Source organism: Ahaetulla prasina, chromosome 5, assembly GCF_028640845.1.
Source record: "Ahaetulla prasina isolate Xishuangbanna chromosome 5, ASM2864084v1, whole genome shotgun sequence".
Taxonomy (NCBI): domain Eukaryota; kingdom Metazoa; phylum Chordata; class Lepidosauria; order Squamata; family Colubridae; genus Ahaetulla; species Ahaetulla prasina.
The window spans coordinates 30,875,479-30,892,604 of NC_080543.1; the positions used below are offsets into that span (position 1 = coordinate 30,875,479).

The 17,126-nt window shown below is 36.4% G+C and overlaps 1 protein-coding gene across 3 annotated transcripts in view; it reads left to right on the forward strand.

Annotated features, from left to right (window-relative positions):
- NBEA (neurobeachin) overlaps positions 1 to 17,126 on the forward strand; it is a 417,781-nt gene that overhangs the window by 79,001 nt on the left and 321,654 nt on the right. For all 3 annotated transcript variants that reach the window (XM_058184768.1, XM_058184769.1, XM_058184770.1), the window contains exons 20-23: positions 1,020 to 1,143; positions 1,947 to 2,139; positions 2,348 to 3,364; positions 15,876 to 16,093. In XM_058184768.1, the coding sequence (XP_058040751.1) occupies positions 1,020 to 1,143; positions 1,947 to 2,139; positions 2,348 to 3,364; positions 15,876 to 16,093 (1,552 nt within the window). The remainder of the gene's footprint in view (positions 1 to 1,019; positions 1,144 to 1,946; positions 2,140 to 2,347; positions 3,365 to 15,875; positions 16,094 to 17,126) is intronic.

The window sequence follows — 17,126 nt, forward strand, 5'->3', positions numbered from 1 at the left end:
TGGAGTAGCTTTGAGTATTTTGTCCATCTGGGAACAAAGTTTTTCTGTCTTTGGTACTGGATGGAGAAACATCGCCCTAGTGTACGGTCTGGAGATCTACTTGGGTTTGCAAATCCTGCTTGAAGAGCAGGTAGCAGCCATGGCTTGGAGAATTTGTGTGCCATTTGTGCCTATTCCTGGACCAGGGAGTTATTACAGTCACTCATACTCTTGTTACCAATTATTAGGATTACTGCAACATGGTCTACATGCGGCTGCCCTTGAAGAACATTCAGAAAGATCAATTGGTGCAAAAAACAGCTGGATCAGTAGTTTATGATACTAGTTATATGGCACATGTAACACCACTACTGTGGGAGCTGCATTGGTTGCCATGTGTTTCCAGGTGCTGTTCAAGATGTTGGTTGTCATATTGAAAGTTCTACATAACTTTGGACCAGGTTACCTAAGGGACCATCTTCTCCTAATAGTTTCTATCCATCCAGTTTGGTCTAGCTGATTGGGGATGCTAGAGGTCCCATTAGCCAAGGGGTGTTGGATGGAGAGCAGGAAGTTGCCTTCTTGGCAGCCCCTTCCCTTTGGAACATTCTTTCTTTGTAGCTCAGGATGGCCCAACCTTATTAGCCTTTCATAAATCTTTAAAGATTCATCTGGCTATGTGCCCAAGCCTGAGGTCCTGAATGTGTTAGGGGCCCTGTTACCTAATTGCACTGTTACTTTTTGTGTATCTATTATAATATTTTTCAGTATTTTTCAGCCTATACGTGTAATTTATAATTGTTTCTGTTTTTTTCTAATTTTAATTTGTGTGACATTGTTGCCCAGTGAATTGGAAATAAAATAAATTAATTATACTTGATATACGGTAGCTTTTTCTACTCTGTTCCTTTTAAAGAAGGTCTTGTGTTTTTTTAAATTTAAAAATCACTGTTAATATAATTATAATAGATAACACCATGTTTGCAGTGTTTCAATGATTAAAATAGGTGTAAGGACATTATATATTTGCTCTTTTAAAGTGATCCTGAAAGTGGTTGCAACATTATTAAAGAATTCTGCACCAAGTACAGAACTCATGGAAGTTCGGCGTTTATTTTTATCAGATATGATCAAGCTTTTCAGTAATAGTCGTGAAAATAGAAGGTATGTCAAGAATTGTTTCATTCAGTTATGCAGCTGTTCTTATGCAAACACTACAAAATAAGGAAAGGTTTTGTGTGATTATCCTCACATATTTGTTTACATATTAGGAGGGATATAATTTTCATCTTTTCGTTTCTGTTTTGCATCATACGATAAAGTAGTCAGGGGTCCCCTTCACAAGTCTGCCTGGGGTTTCATTCATGCTGGGTCCCAGCATGCGTGATATATATGAATAGTGCTTTTGATGCCAGTGCCTACAGCTACCTTCCTAAACTTTGCATCATCTGGACATGTTTGATTTTGAATACTCATAAAAATATATTTTTGATCTACCATTTCAGAGATATCACTTCTAAGGATATTATAACTATATGTCCATATCACCCATTTGGGTACAGATTTTAATTAAATAGTCCTTCCTCACACTTTTTTCATTTATTTCTGAATAATTTTTCTTAATGTATCATTTCCTTTTTTCTTGATGTGAAAAATAGAGTCAAAAATAGATAGCCTACATTATTGCTGTTAAGTTAAATGATTTCTCTTTTCATCCAGTAGTCTGAATCCTGATCCCATTACTGAGGGTTATAATTTTAACACTTATAATTTTAAACATTATTTTCTTCTATTTCTGAAGGTGTAATGAATATATATTGTTTACTTATTATTACAAACGTGGTTTATTTTCCAAACCACTTTTTTAAAAATTAACATTTAGAATGGAAGCCTCTGTTTTTCTTATCTGTATGTATAATTAAAAAGTTAAAATGCCATGGAATCTTACTGTAACTATTTTATTTTAGGTGCTTACTTCAGTGTTCAGTATGGCAAGATTGGATGTTTTCTTTGGGATATATTAATCCTAAAAACTCTGAAGAACAGAAAATTACTGAGATGGTGTATAACATCTTTCGTATTCTTTTATATCATGCAATAAAATACGAATGGGGAGGATGGAGGGTCTGGGTTGATACACTTTCCATTGCCCATTCAAAGGTAAGAATCCCATATTTGGTTAATATTATGTCATAGATAAATTGTAGTACCATCTTGTGGTCACCATGCAAAATGGCATGTTATAATTGTTTCTGAATTATTACTTTTTCAGTTATATTATTAATTTGGTTAAATTACTGTTTTGCTTTATTCTGACATTGAATTAGCATTATTATTTTTCCTGACTTTGTAATTTGCTTGCATTAAGGTTACCTATGAAGCCCACAAGGAGTACCTAGCAAAAATGTATGAGGAATACCAAAGACAGGAAGAGGAGAATATCAAGAAAGGGAAAAAGGGGAATGTGAGCACTATCTCAGGCCTTTCATCTCAGACAACTGGAGCAAAAGGTGCAATGGAGATTCGTGAAATTGAAGATCTTTCGCAAAGCCAAAGTCCAGAAAGTGAAACAGACTACCCAGTCAGCACAGATACCAGAGATTTACTCATAGCAACAAAAGTATGTGATGATGTGCTTGGAAATGCAGATAGACCTGGGAGTGGTGTACATGTAGAGGTTCATGATCTGTTAGTTGATATAAAAGCAGAAAAGGTGGAAGCCACAGAAGTAAAGTTGGATGATATGGATCTGTCACCAGAGACTTTGGTAACCAGAGAAAATGGTACCCTTGTGGAAGTAGAATCTTTATTAGACAATGTATATAGTGCTGCAGTTGAAAAACTTCAGAACAATGTTCATGGGAGTGTTGGCATAATTAAAAAAAGTGAAGAGAAGGACAATGGTCCCTTAATTACACTTGCTGATGACAAAGATGAACCTCCTCATAACAGCACCTCATTTCTCTTTGATAAAATATCTAGCCAAGAAGAGAAGCTGCTCCCTGAATTGTCTAGCAATCACATCACTATTGCCAATATTCAAGAGACTCAAATTCATCTTGGTGTGAATAATGACCTTGGGCTTCTTTCTCATATGTCTAGCAGTACTGATATAGCATGTGGCTCAAGCATAATAGAAGACAAAGAATTTAAAATTCATACTTCTGTTGATACAATTGATTCACTATCTGAAAGAGACTTGGCTTCATCCTCTAAAGGATTAGAATATACTGAAATGGCAGCTACAACTCTTGAAACCGAGTCTTCTGGAAAAACTGTATCAAATGTAGATGGAGGGAGTATCATATCAGATACAGAAAGGTCTGATGATGGGAAAGAAGTAGGGAAGGAAATTAGAAAAATACAGACAACGACTACAACCCAAGTAAGTTTTTTAATACATAATTGTATAAAAGGTATTGTATTATTAAACATATATAGTAATACTTCATCGATTAACTACTAGGCCAGACCAGAATACAAAATATAAAATACAGAATAATAATAAGACCATATGGTACAGTAAAAGACATGAGTAAAAGAAAATGCACATCATAGTTGTGTATCACTCCCATAATTTATCCTAGTCAAATCCACATATTCTATTGTTTTGTTCAAATAAAGGGCCATATTACATATAATTTTGGGATTCTGACCACACATGAAATGACATATTAAAACATCATAATATAAGGATGACAATAGGCTATTCATCTAATGTATGGTCCATGACACTGATCTTTCTCTTTGTATAATTGACATTTAGGTAACATATGTGTTACATCCTCTATCTCTGGGGCTCTGCTAATAAAAGTATGTCCATCATAAGGATTTGGTTAAACCTTCTATATTTATCTATTCTGTCCAGCTGCTCAAATATTGGTTGAGTAACTGCCCCGTAAGGTTTGGGCATTTTTTTGTGTTTAAATATTTAGCAATTTGGAAGGGGTTTCATCCATTTCAAAGTGCCAGCCTTATTGAGGGTGGTTTTATCTCTCTGACCTTCAATATCCAAATTTGTTATGATCTCCTAAACTTGCTTTCCAGAGACAGTTGGATAAGACTGGGAGACCACAGCTGATGATATAATTTATCAGTTTTATAATCTAAAAGATCTCTAATTGAGATTTTGTCTTTTCTAAATATGGAATTTTGCATGTTTAATAGAATTTTAGATTCTATTAAACATATGTGTTGCATAGTACCTAATAGTGTATATACTTAAATAATTTATCTAGACATCTTTTTTCAAATTATTTTTTTATGATGTTGTGTTTTGTATAAATTTCTTTGCTATTATTGCAACAGATAAACCAACATGACACACACACACCAGATGTTCTGTTTCCCTTCCCCCAATACTCCCAGCAAAGAGTCCGTCAGAGGCCTTCCTTTTTTTTTCCTTTTATTTACATAGATACATGTCCTGGCCACGTCTACCCACGGGCCTGCCAAGTTTCTGGAGATAACGAGGAAATTATAGATAAGGCCAGAATTACTCACGAATATATTCTTCCCTCCATGAATTAGCTTGCGCCAAATTCATTGCTTTGTCCGAGACAAAAAACCAGGAAGTCCCGCCTCCTATTTATAGTCTCTGCAGATGTCACTGCATGACAATTATGACTTGGCTTTGTCCCAACTCTTCCGCTGCTGCGCACGCCGATCAAGCCTTCGTAATCTTGCGTCCCTCCAAAACTGTTCTTGGGGCGTTGCCAAATCAGAAGAAGGCCCGGGAGAATCAGGCCTTGCCGGCCCCTCCCTTTGAGTGGGTGCCAGGGAGGGAGAGGGCTCAAGAGAAGCAGGGCTTGCCAGGTCTTCTCCCTCATTTTCTGAATCATCCGAGTCCAGGAGTCTGGGTCCAGGAACCTGGGTCACAACACCAGTGGTGGGTTGCTACTGGTTCATCCCGGGTCAGGCAAACTGGTAGCAGTGGCGGGAGGCCCCGCCTCGATGCTTCTGTGCATGTGCAAAAGCGTTGCGTGCATGCATGAATGCGCACATGCCCACAAGCAAATTGGTAGCGATCGGTTTTGAATCCTGCCCCTGACACACACCCATTTAAAATGAAAAGAACACTCTCTGTGTAAAACCTGCTTAGTGCAATAATTAAAACTGTTTTTCCTGAACAGAATGAGAACCTTGGTCTTCAAATTTAACTGACAATGACATTACATAGAATATGGCAACTTATAAATAAAAATTTAAGAAAACATTTAACTGTTTCAGAATATCAATTATCATTTGTTATAAAATATACTGCATGAGAAATAAAATGCAGAGGATTCATATATAAAATAGGGCCGGTTTAGCTCACGCTAAAGGGCCGGTTTAGCTCACGCTGGTAAAAGCCTGTTATTAAGGCTTATTAAGAACACAGTAGCCTGCAATTACTGCAGGTTCGAGCCCGGCCCAAGGTTGACTCAGCCTTCCATCCTTTATAAGGTAGGTAAAATGAGGACCCAGATTGTTGGGGGGGCAATAAGTTGACTTTGTAAAAAATATACAAATAGAATGAGACTATTGCCTTATACACTGTAAGCCGCCCTGAGTCTTCGGAGAAGGGCGGGGTATAAATGTAAACAAAAAAAAAAAATGTTTATTTATCCCCCTATCTAGCGATATGGGTAAGTTCAAAAAAGTTCAGATGGCTTATGTTCACTCTCAAATAATTGTGGCTCATGCTTCTTTTCTATATAACAAGGTCATTGCTTAAATTTTGGAGGAACAGGTGGATAAATCTTAATACCTACACTTGTTTATGTAGCAAATCTTATCAACCTTGTAATTACTAAAATATTTTATTGATATTGCATGTGATATATAAGATGAGCATCTGTGATTTCTCATCAGCACTTCATTTACACAAAGGTTTTCCCTGTTCAGTCTTCTGTTTTAACTGAAGAACATTTTTATGTTAGGTTTCTTTCGGATCTTAACTTTGCCTTGAGTGCAGAGAATTTAGTGATGCTGTTCCATTTGACTGGAATGTTTCCATATACAATTTATTGATTCATTATCTCTCCCTTTCTCTTGATGTTTAAGGGCACCCATTTCATCTTCTATCTTCTCTCCAGAACAAAACCCTAGGAGGTAGAGTGGGCATAAAGCAATTCAGTGAAAATTTTACTGCTGAGGGTAGATTTGAACCTGGAATTTAGCAATCCTAATCTTGTTTTTTTGTCAGAACATACTGGCTTCTCACACATCTTGGAGCTTTGGGGACTTGCATGAAGTTGTAATTGATAGAGTACAATCTAAATAATAGGGTAGAAATCTGCGGCCAATGTGTCTACACTGTTTTCTTTTTTTTTGAATTTTTTTTATTTTTAATACAAACAAAACATAAAAGCATCTTCCATCCAAATACAATCTGTTGGTGGGTTGGTTACAATTTTTTTGTGCAATTTCAACATATGCATATATTTTTCTGATCTTACATTTTATCATCCGATATATATCCAAATCTTTTAATCAATTTATCCTTTAATTAACTATAACAACTATAACAATTAACTATAACAATTAACACCAGAACAACTAGACACCAGAACAGTTTTTTTTTTCCCCCAAAGGCCATCACCCTGCTAAACAAATAATTCCCTCAACACTGTCAGACTATTTACTGAATCTGCACTACTATTAATCGTTTCATAGTTCCCATCACCAATCTCTTTCCACTTATGACTGTATGACTATAACTTGTTGCTGGCAATCCTTATGATTTATATTGATATATTGATCATCAATTGTGTTGTAAATGTTGTACCTTGATGAACGTATCTTTTCTTTTATGTACACTGAGAGCATATGCACCAAGACAAATTCCTTGTGTGTCCAATCACACTTGGCCAATAAAATTCTATTCTATTCTATTCTAATATTTTATTCTCTCATTTCATATAAATTGTTCTAAATCAATATTTTATCTTATTACACCATTTATTCCATCATCTTAAATCAATTGCATCATTCAGTAATTCTTCCCTTGTAAGAAGCTCCAATCTTTTTTAACATATTTTCCCTTCTAACCATTGATAAACAATCTACACTGTTTTCCAATAACAGGTGCATGAGATCATTAATGGTTGTCCAAGCAGAATTGCCCACAATGGGTCCTGCAGATTAAAAAAAAGGGACCCAATGTTTCCAGCTTCTATCCAATGAGTCAAACCCACTAGTTTAAAGTCCCAGAATTCTTGCACATGCAATAGAGATTTGTTTGGGAGTTTTTTGTATTGATTACAACTTGTTACTTTTTAAATTGATAGATTATCATCAACTTGTGTCTACTCTTAGTGACCACATAAGTACATTTTTTCCAAGACAGTCTGTCCTTAATCTGGGCCTTCAGATCTTCCAACACTGCGACTGTTAACCATTATAATTCAGTCCATTCACCTGGTTGCTGGCTGTTGGTTTTCTTTTCGTTCCTTCTTAACTTTTCATAAATGCTGGGCTTCTCAAGAGAGCAAGATCTCTGCATAATGTGTTCAAAATATGGTCACATTTGACTCTGGTTAAATTACCATATTTGTAATATTTACCATATTTGTGCCTCAAGTGAAAATTCTGAATTTGTTCTGATCTACTTCCATCATGGCATCCTAAATCCTGACACCCAATCCTACAAGGCTATCAAATTAATATAGTTGTTGCATATTTTTGCTTACATATATGTTTATATGATGTGTTGTTGTTTTATGTCAATGTTTGCGTATACTGTTGTGACAAAATAAAAAAAAAGGCAGAAGCAACTCACTATTTCAGTATATTCCTTATCTAAGTCTGATTGCTGTATTTATTGTCATTAATTTATCTATATTTACTTTTTGTTCTTTTCCCTCCCATTGCTCTTTGACTTTCATGGCTAGAGTCTGCAGATGATTTTACTTTTTCAGCTAACAGAGTAATATTGTCAGCATAGTGCAGTTTATTGAGGTTTCTCATTCCCATTTTATTAAAAAATAATGTATTATAAACAGATATCTGAACAAAAGGAATCTGCCATTCATAAGCCTGAAGATCTGTGGATAGTTTAATGCTGTAGATAGTTTAATACTTTAGTAGAGAAAGCATACTGACATATACTTCCCTATAAAAAATCAGCATGTGATTCACTAGACTTTAAAAGGCTAATGTGACTAAAATGAACTTTGATCAGAAATATGTGACATGAGCTAAGTAGTTTATATTAAATAAGCTGCATTTTCTCAGCATCAGTCTACATCTGCAATACATTGATCATAATATGTGGTGGAACATTACAAGAAATTGAAGTATTGCATGTGATATGTGCTGCATTTTGTTTGTCAATTGCAATTGCTATATCAATACCAATGTTATTACTGATTCCCCTCTACATTAAGTGAAGTGGTTATTTGACTTCAGTAAACACTGGAAGTTAAAGATCTGTTGTATGCAAAAAAAGAGCCAGTTTATATAGTGGTTAAGGAGGTGGCTTAGAAACCAAGAGACTCTGATTTCTAGTCCTGGCTCAGGCATGAAAAACTGGGTGGATAATTTTGGGTCACTCACTCACTCTGTCTCAGCATAATTCATTTCACAGGAGGAGGAAGGTGCATGAGGTATGTTTGCCGCTTTGTTGTATATGAAAAAAATAAAAAAACTTTTAAAAATATTCATGTATTAACAGGCATGGATCAAAATAAAAATAACAATAAACAATATCTAATAAAGTAGCCAATAAATCAATATTAAAAAAAATCTGATTATCTATCTTGCTTGGCCCCATAAATAATTCCCTTTGCTGGCATTTTAATATGGTAGACCCTGTGATTTTAAGGACAAAAAGATTAATACTGAAGAATGGAGTTTGGCTAAATTGACCTTTAATTTGACCTTTCAGATTTAAACAAACAGCTCAATGTTTGGCAATTCAGAGGAGCATTAACTTTCTGGGGAAGAAGGGGCACAGCATGATTAATATTTGTTGATTGTGAAAATCTCCACTTTAAACAATCAGAGTGGAAATAAATACAACAAAACAACTTGTATTGACATGTGCAACTTCACTGATCACTGGGATTTTGGCCCCCAGAATGAAAAAGACCCCTGAACTAATCTAGGTTAGGATTACATGCCCACAGAAATATTGTATAAGAATGATAAATAAAGCAATGTAAATTCTATCTTTATAGTTGTAAATGTAACACTTTATAACTTAATGGGATGCTTCTGCTATGGTCTGTTCCCTTTAAATTTTACATTCCTACAAAGGCACCAAATCCTCCCTCTTCCACTTATACTATTACCCTCAAACGTAAATAGTGTCTATTGTACTCATGTATCAGAGAAAGGGCAAACATACTGTTTTATATGTCTCCATCCCTTTCATGGACGTCAGGATGATTTAGTTCTTCTGCTTTAATACATATTACGGAATCATAAGTAAGGGGTAGAATATTGTTTGTTCCCCACAATTTGGATACTTTACTTGTATGCTATTTCTGATGCCTTAACCACTAGACCAGTGGTTCTCAACATTTTCTTCACCATGGATCCCCATGGAGCTAGTTGCAACTCTAAGACCCTCCCTTTGCTTTTTTAACTAATTTCTAACAGCCTCCTTTTAAATTCTAGATTTTCTAATTTTTAAATACTGTCCTTATATTTTAACATTTTATTAAACACCATCCAGAGTCCCTCCCTGAGGAGATGAGCAGTTCAAAAATGTGTCAAACAAACAAACATTTCTTCAAAGATGTTGGAATTGGGGGGGGGGGGTTTGAATATACAGTATTTGTTTCAGATCACAATCAGAAATAGAGTTAATCAGCACTATTTTTCTTTGGCTGCCAACTCCTTACCATTGTCTACTGATATTTCCAAAGTAAGGTAGAATGACTACTATCGATCATACCTCTTAAAAATATATGTATGAATTTTTCATTCTTGCTAACTTAACCCTGGGTGCAATTTCTCTACCTATAAATATCTCTCTAGTAAAAAATGCTTACATTCTATTTTTGCCTAGGCAGTTATCTATCTTAACAGCATTGGTTTTAGCTGAGAGCTAGTCAGAAATTCAAGCATATATTATGTTGGTACAAATACTTTGGGGAACTGAATAAATTAGATGTTTAAAATTCATTGTACTTGGCAAAATGCAATTTTTTCCACTGGAGCTGCTTGTCAGTGTTTTTTTCCCCCCCCTAACTGCAGGTTTCCTACATGAAGAATAGACAAGTGAGGCTTTCGTTAGAATTATTTCCAGTACTTGTAAAAATCTGATAACACTATATTAATCGTGGTTAGCAAGGAGAGACAACTGCTTATAAATATTTTCTTTTACCTTATTAATCAGATCGAAACTCATCTGATTAGCTTTTTTTAACTTATTTTCTGTGAATGGTGAGGGCAGGGTATATAAAATTCCACTAAAGAAATTAAAGAATGTTGTTGACACTATGAAATAGATGGGCTATAAAAATGACTGCAGACTTCCGTCCAGAAGAGCAGAGTACTTTTGAAGATTAATCTAAAGATCCATTGCTTGGGTGGAACTGTTTGCTTAGTGAATATAATCTATTTTAAAATGCCTAAATAGAGGTGTTCTCCCTTCCCACTTTTTCGCTGTCCAATTTAATTTCCTCCCTCATTTCCCTTCAGTTTTGTTTTGCCTTTTTCTTTCGTTCCCAGGACAGTGCCACCCTAGAGATGGCTGCTACATGACTACCTAGTGATAAAGGTGAAAAAAAAATAAGAATGTTTGGCCATCCTTATCACTGTAAAATAGAGGCTCAAATAAATATTCAATCTGATGCTCTCTTCATTGTCCTCCAGCAGTCATGGAGTGATCATTGTCTCTTCTGCTGTTTCATTACCTGAAGTTTCTTTATAAACAACAAATCCCAGACTCCGAAATTCCATATAAAACAACGATTATTTTCTTCCAGAATAATCTTTTTGGCTATCCCCCATATTTGACAGAAACTTAGTAAGAAATTTTAAGTATTTAGTTATTGGTACTGAATTGAAATTTCTGAGTACATTCTTATTTTAACCATACTGGACTTTTTATTTATAAGACTTAAAACTTAAGGATATTTAATTTTTATTTATAAAACATAAAACTTATGGATATTAAATCAAAGACCACTGCCGTGAAACTTTAGAGAAGAAAAAAAAATAGATTCAGCAGCTGCTTTTGCAGCTCACCCTATCGTACTTTATTTGTTCATGATTTCAGAAAAAAAAACAAAAAAAACTCCAATATCCAATATTAGTTTAAAAATGAGAGGGAATAAAGGATGCCTTTGTTTTACATGAAGCATTTTTACAAAATATGAGAAATTTTCATTTTACTATCTGCAGCAAAAATAGAGCATTGTACTAAATAATAATAAATAATCTATAATGAGTTTCAGAAATTTCTAACGCACCATTAGCAAAGACCCTTTCTGAATCTACAAGGCTATTCGAGTGATTTTAGTAGTTTGAATATGCATTCAGAATGTCAATTAGTTATCTAATAAACTTCATCTTTTGTCAAACTACATTGTTTAAAATGAATAGTCAGAGATACAATTTTCTGGAGCTACTTGCCAGAGTTGATAGTTTTGTATTTAAAAGGAAATTGAAAAAAATCACTAAAGGAGGTAGCAAAAGCCTGGTTTTAAAAAGCATCATCATAAAATGCCAATAAGAAAAGGGCAAAGTAATACATGTCTTATGCCACCCGGTGAAAAATGATTTGTACTGGAAACATTTCTGGCTTCAATAGATTTATAAATACCTTTAATTTCCTTGAGATGTAAAAGTACAGCTAAATATTCAAGCTGATCATGTATAATCTCTTTTTTTCTGTTCAAAAAGTTTTTATTGGTCAAAAAAGGTATATACAAATACATATCAGGTATGGCAAATTTTCATTTTTCTTATCCAAGATAAGAATTTTGCTCAAATTTTTTAACACATACAACAGCCATATGGCAAGCAGGTGACACGAAGTAGCTAAGTTTACAAATCTTACATACGCAATAAAGAAGGGTCAAGAATAAACAGAATATCATACAAAAGAGAATAAGGAAAACCAACACAATACCAAATATCTTTATCACTTCCTAGTTTTGGATCTCAGAACTCTGGGTTCAGCCTGACCCAACTCCAGGGCCGCAACAGCGGCAGCCGCCACCGCCCCATGGTCTATAACCTCCCCTTCTTCAATTCCTGGGTCATCTGATTCCAGGAGGGCTTTGTGTTCCTCCACGTAGGCCGTAGCCTCCGCAATTGTACTAATTTTTTTCGTAATGCCCTCCCGGAAAATCATCAATCCTCTGGCATCAGCCATCTGAAGCCCACTCCTTCTGGTACAATTTGCTTGACAAAAAGTAATATTTCTTTCTCATTTCACGTACCTGTCTGGGAATCTGCCTCAGAATGGCTATCTCCCTGCCCCTGTAAGTCAGTGCCCCACTCCTATGTTTTCTAAGAATTTCATCTCTCGTCTCTCTTCTCACAAATTTGACATGAACCTCTCTGGGAACTGCATGCGTGCGTGCATATTGTGAATTAACTCTATAAACTCGATCCACATCCCAATTCATGAAATCAACACCTCTCCCAAGAAATTCTCCCAACAATTTAGTCACAACATCTCTCAAATCTTCTTGGTCCACTTCTTCCAAATTTTGAAACCTAAGGAAATAAGACATTTTATCCATCTGTAGTCCAAGCACAGCATTGCCTGTCTCCTCTCTTTTCTGCACTGCCCGCATCTCACCCTCCAGACCTTCCACTTTCTGCTTGTTTTCTGCTGAGACTTGTTGAGTATCCTTTAAATCCTTTTGAATAGTCACAATTTCTGCTCTTATTTCCGTTTGGCCTCTTTGCAAATCATCCAGTTTCTTGTCCATATTGGATAACTTTTCCAGAATTCTTCCATCTCTCCAGCAGTTGGTCTCTGACCTTTGCCATTTGGAAAAAATTCAAAATCCTCAGGCAAGCACAGTATCCTTGTAATTTCCTCCGGATCCACCAGGGGCACTCACAGGAGCAACGAGTCCAGAGTACAGTTAGTCAACCAGGAAGTCAAGGGAAGTGATGTCATCAAGATTCTCATAGTGAAGGCGGAAGCTGGACGCCACCACTGTTCTCAGAGGAGGGGCCTCAAACCTCCCTCCTAAATTTCTCCATCACCTCTTCTCCAGAGCTCCACAAAACCGTAATCTTCTTATTTTAAGTTCTCCTCTCTCCAGAATGACTCGTGCTCCTTCCAGCCGCAGGGGAGAAAACCCCCGCACTCGGAGCACTCCACTGCCACCGATATCCCTTCCTTCTCCATTCCTCAATTCTTCTCCGTTCCCTGTTCACCACCAGGCTGCTGCAGTTATAAATCCAAAGCCCCGGTGTCACCGGGCACAGCGGCCCAGGCGACGACCAAAATAATGGCCGTGGCCCGTGGCCTCCAAACCCCGCCGAGCCTAGGACGCGCCAGCATCGGTCCCCCCAGTCCTGTATGTCGGCTGGGAGACCCCTGGCGAGCCGTCCGTGCGGCAGGTGTCCTTTTCGGAACACCTGGCCCCTGGGGGCCTCGGCGGCGGCCGGATTCGGGCACTGGGGGCAAGAGAAGCCTCCAGACGACCGTTGCCCCTGGACACCGGAAGTCCAGTCTCCGATCATGTATAATCTCATGAAGAGATTTAGTATATAGAAATTTGTACAATTGAAAAGAACAACTATGTCGTTTTATACCGATGGCCTTAATAATAGAGATGCTACATTGTTGCAACTTTTCAACTGTGAGGCTAAATACAGGCAGGCCTCCCTCACTAAGCATTTGTTCAGTGCTTGAATTTACAATGGTGCTAAAAAGCAACAGTTATGACTACTCTTTAAAGTTGTGACTATTGCAGCATCCTTGCACTGATATGTTTACTATTCAGGCACTTGAGAAGTGATGCAAATGTATTTATGACAGTTATAGCACCCCATGGTCATATGATTGGCACTTGCGACATTCACAGTTGGCTTCTGACAAGCAAAGCCAAGCAGGGAAGTCTGCAGGAAGTTGTAAATGGTGGTCACATGACATCATGCTTAATGTCATGCAGTGATTTGCTTAACAAATGTAGCCAGAACTGATATAAATTAGTGTGGTCACATGGCATCATGCTTAATGACCACACCTCTTAATGACAGAGTTGTTGGTCCCATTTGTGAGTTGTAATTGAAAACTACCTATAATAGGTATTTTGGTGTTCAATAACAAAAGAATCTTGAAAGTCAGAGAATCAATTATTCTACTGATTATGTCATCTTATTTTGCCATCCCTTAAATAGGAAATCAGGAAAATAAAATAAGAGTTAAAAAGATAAAAATTGCCTATAGAAATAGTGGACTATAGACAAATTGATTGTAAGTAAGAAATTGATACGTTGTTCTTTTTTAATTAAAACAAACTCAATAAAAATACTTTCCCTAAATAATTGGTACTGTGTGTGTGTACCCTGCTTGTCCATACTATTTTCAAATGATAATAATGATTAATGAATGAAGATTAATGTTTTCTGGTGAACTTAATGGGACCTGACTTTTATTCTTCATTTTGAGTCCATTGATACTATTGTAGGAATTGTTGGAATTTTATTGTCTTGCATATTTGATTTTGTTGTCATAAAACAACCATGAATGTCAGCTGGAATAAAACACAAAATTGCTTACCAAAAGAGTTTGAAGGTGGAATATGAAGAGATTTACTGTGAACTGAACTTTGTGATTTTAAAACAGAATTAAAACATACTTTTAAAATATTTATTAAAGTATAATCTAGACTGTTAATGTGTAGACATATTGAAAAACTATTTTTTGGGAATGAACACCACTGACATTGACAAATTCACCATCAGTCAATTGCAAAAGGCAGCTTTACTTGGAACAGCTTATATCCTGGACAATATCTGTAACACCATCAAACACCCACTTCTGCCTATTCCAGCCAGATTACTAGCAGGAAAATAATTATTGCAGGCAATGCTATCGTTCACTTACTGTACTCTTATTAATAGTATTGGGCCCAACTGAAGTCTTGGGATATGGGTTCAGAATTAGCTCTGAAATAAATAAAAAAATGGCCTGATGTAGCTAGTAAAGTCCTTCAGACAATTAGTTGAGTTAATTACTTCTATCTGAGAACTATGTAAATAAGATAGTAAATTATGTTTTTATTTCACTTTTGAATTGTTTCTGTGACAAATAAAACATACATTATTTTATTTATTTTTATTTATTTTGTCACACAGTATATATAAGCATAAGCATGAAATAACTATACCAGAGGTTCCCAATCTTTTTCGCCCGCGGCTCCCCCGGAAATCCGACCTGCAACTGCGCATGCGCACCAGACGCGCCCGCGGCTCCCCGGAAATCCGACCTGCAACTGCGCATGTGCACCAGCTTATGGCGCATCAGCGCGGACCCAGCGGGCAGATATTCGGTGCCCCCATATTTGCTGATGACTGAGTACACACAGTTTGGGAATCACTGAACTATACAATATATAAGCATATATATTGTATATTCATATATATTGTGTATATATAGCTTGTATATATATATATATATTCTTTATTATGTGTTATTATTTTACTTTAAAGCTTTTTTCAGCTGCTGGTGAAACAAAATAGGTATTTTCAATTATACTGTTATATAATTCATAACTCTTTTGTCCTTTGTTTCAAATGGAATGGTATTAAAACATGCAAATTTAAACAATTTTACCTAGCAAGACACGTGGAAGTAGGACAAAGGTTCCTTAATAAGACTTTCTAATTTTGCTGTATGTGCTTAATTAAATATCTCTGCCCCATAACACTTTGTGCCAGATTTTGCATTGCATATTTTAAATGAAAACAAATATTTACTGCTTATGTAGGCTGTGCAAGGTCGTTCTATTACACAACAGGATCGAGACTTGCGTGTTGACTTGGGATTTCGAGGAATGCCAATGACAGAAGAACAGAGGCGACAATTCAGCCCAGGTCCACGAACAACAATGTTCCGTATTCCAGAATTTAAATGGTCCCCTATGCACCAGAGATTACTGACTGATCTACTATTTGCTTTAGAAACTGATGTGCATGTTTGGAGAAGGTAAGAGACCATTCATTTGCTAATAATGAGTGTGATAAAACACATAAAGGTTTCTTTAATATCTTTGCGGGTTTCTTTTTAGCACTCTAAGTTTACTTGCTGAGGTCTAGATACCAGTTGTGCAAAACTACATGAGGCAAAGTCTTACCTAGTGAACTATGTGAGGCAAAAGTGAGGCGAAGTCTTACCTGGTGAACTATGTTTTTTTGTTTTTTGAAATTGTGGAACTTGACAAAATGGATAGGTTGTTTTGTGATATAAGTTTTGACACCTGTAGGCTAGATTCATTCAATCTGGCTCATTTGGATGATGAGAACAGCTGGACTCTACTGTATGGTTAATGCCAATTGCCTTGATAGAATCAGTGCTGTATACTTTCTCTAAAATCAGTCTCTCCATTCTGCTGCATGAGATTTCTGCCACCCTCCAACCTTTTTTCTGGAAGGAAGGTTGTGGGAAATAAAGATCCTAAAGAAATTGATTATTTAAATCAGGGGTGTCAAACTTGCGTCGTCACGGCATCGTCACGTGATGTATTGCAACTTTTTCCCTCTTTGCTAAACCGGCATAGCCGTGAATAGCGTGTGATGCATACGGCCTGCGGGCCATGAGTTTGAGAGCCCTTATCTCGGTTCAGGCTCCATCATGAGATGGAAACAACATTGTATATCAGATAAGTTCCATTGGAGGCTGAATAGGAGGAATATACCATTCGCTACCATTGACTACAATATCCTGAGCAGCCAGCAAGGGCAGAGGGAATATTTTGTAGTGGTTCCAGGGGCAGTTAGGGGTATTCTATAGTTTGCAACTGTACTGGTTAATAGTGGGATTCTGGGGTGCAATTCAAGGTATTAGTTGTCATCTGTAAAGCCTTTAAGGACTTTCCCCTGTTACAGTGTTTGCTGTTTCCATGCTGAGCATCTCTTTTTGTTTTTGATTGTAGTTTGAATGTTTGTTTTTAATCTATACATTGCTGAAAATGCACTTAGAGATTACTTTGGTAAAGGAATGAAAGAGCTTTTAAGGACAG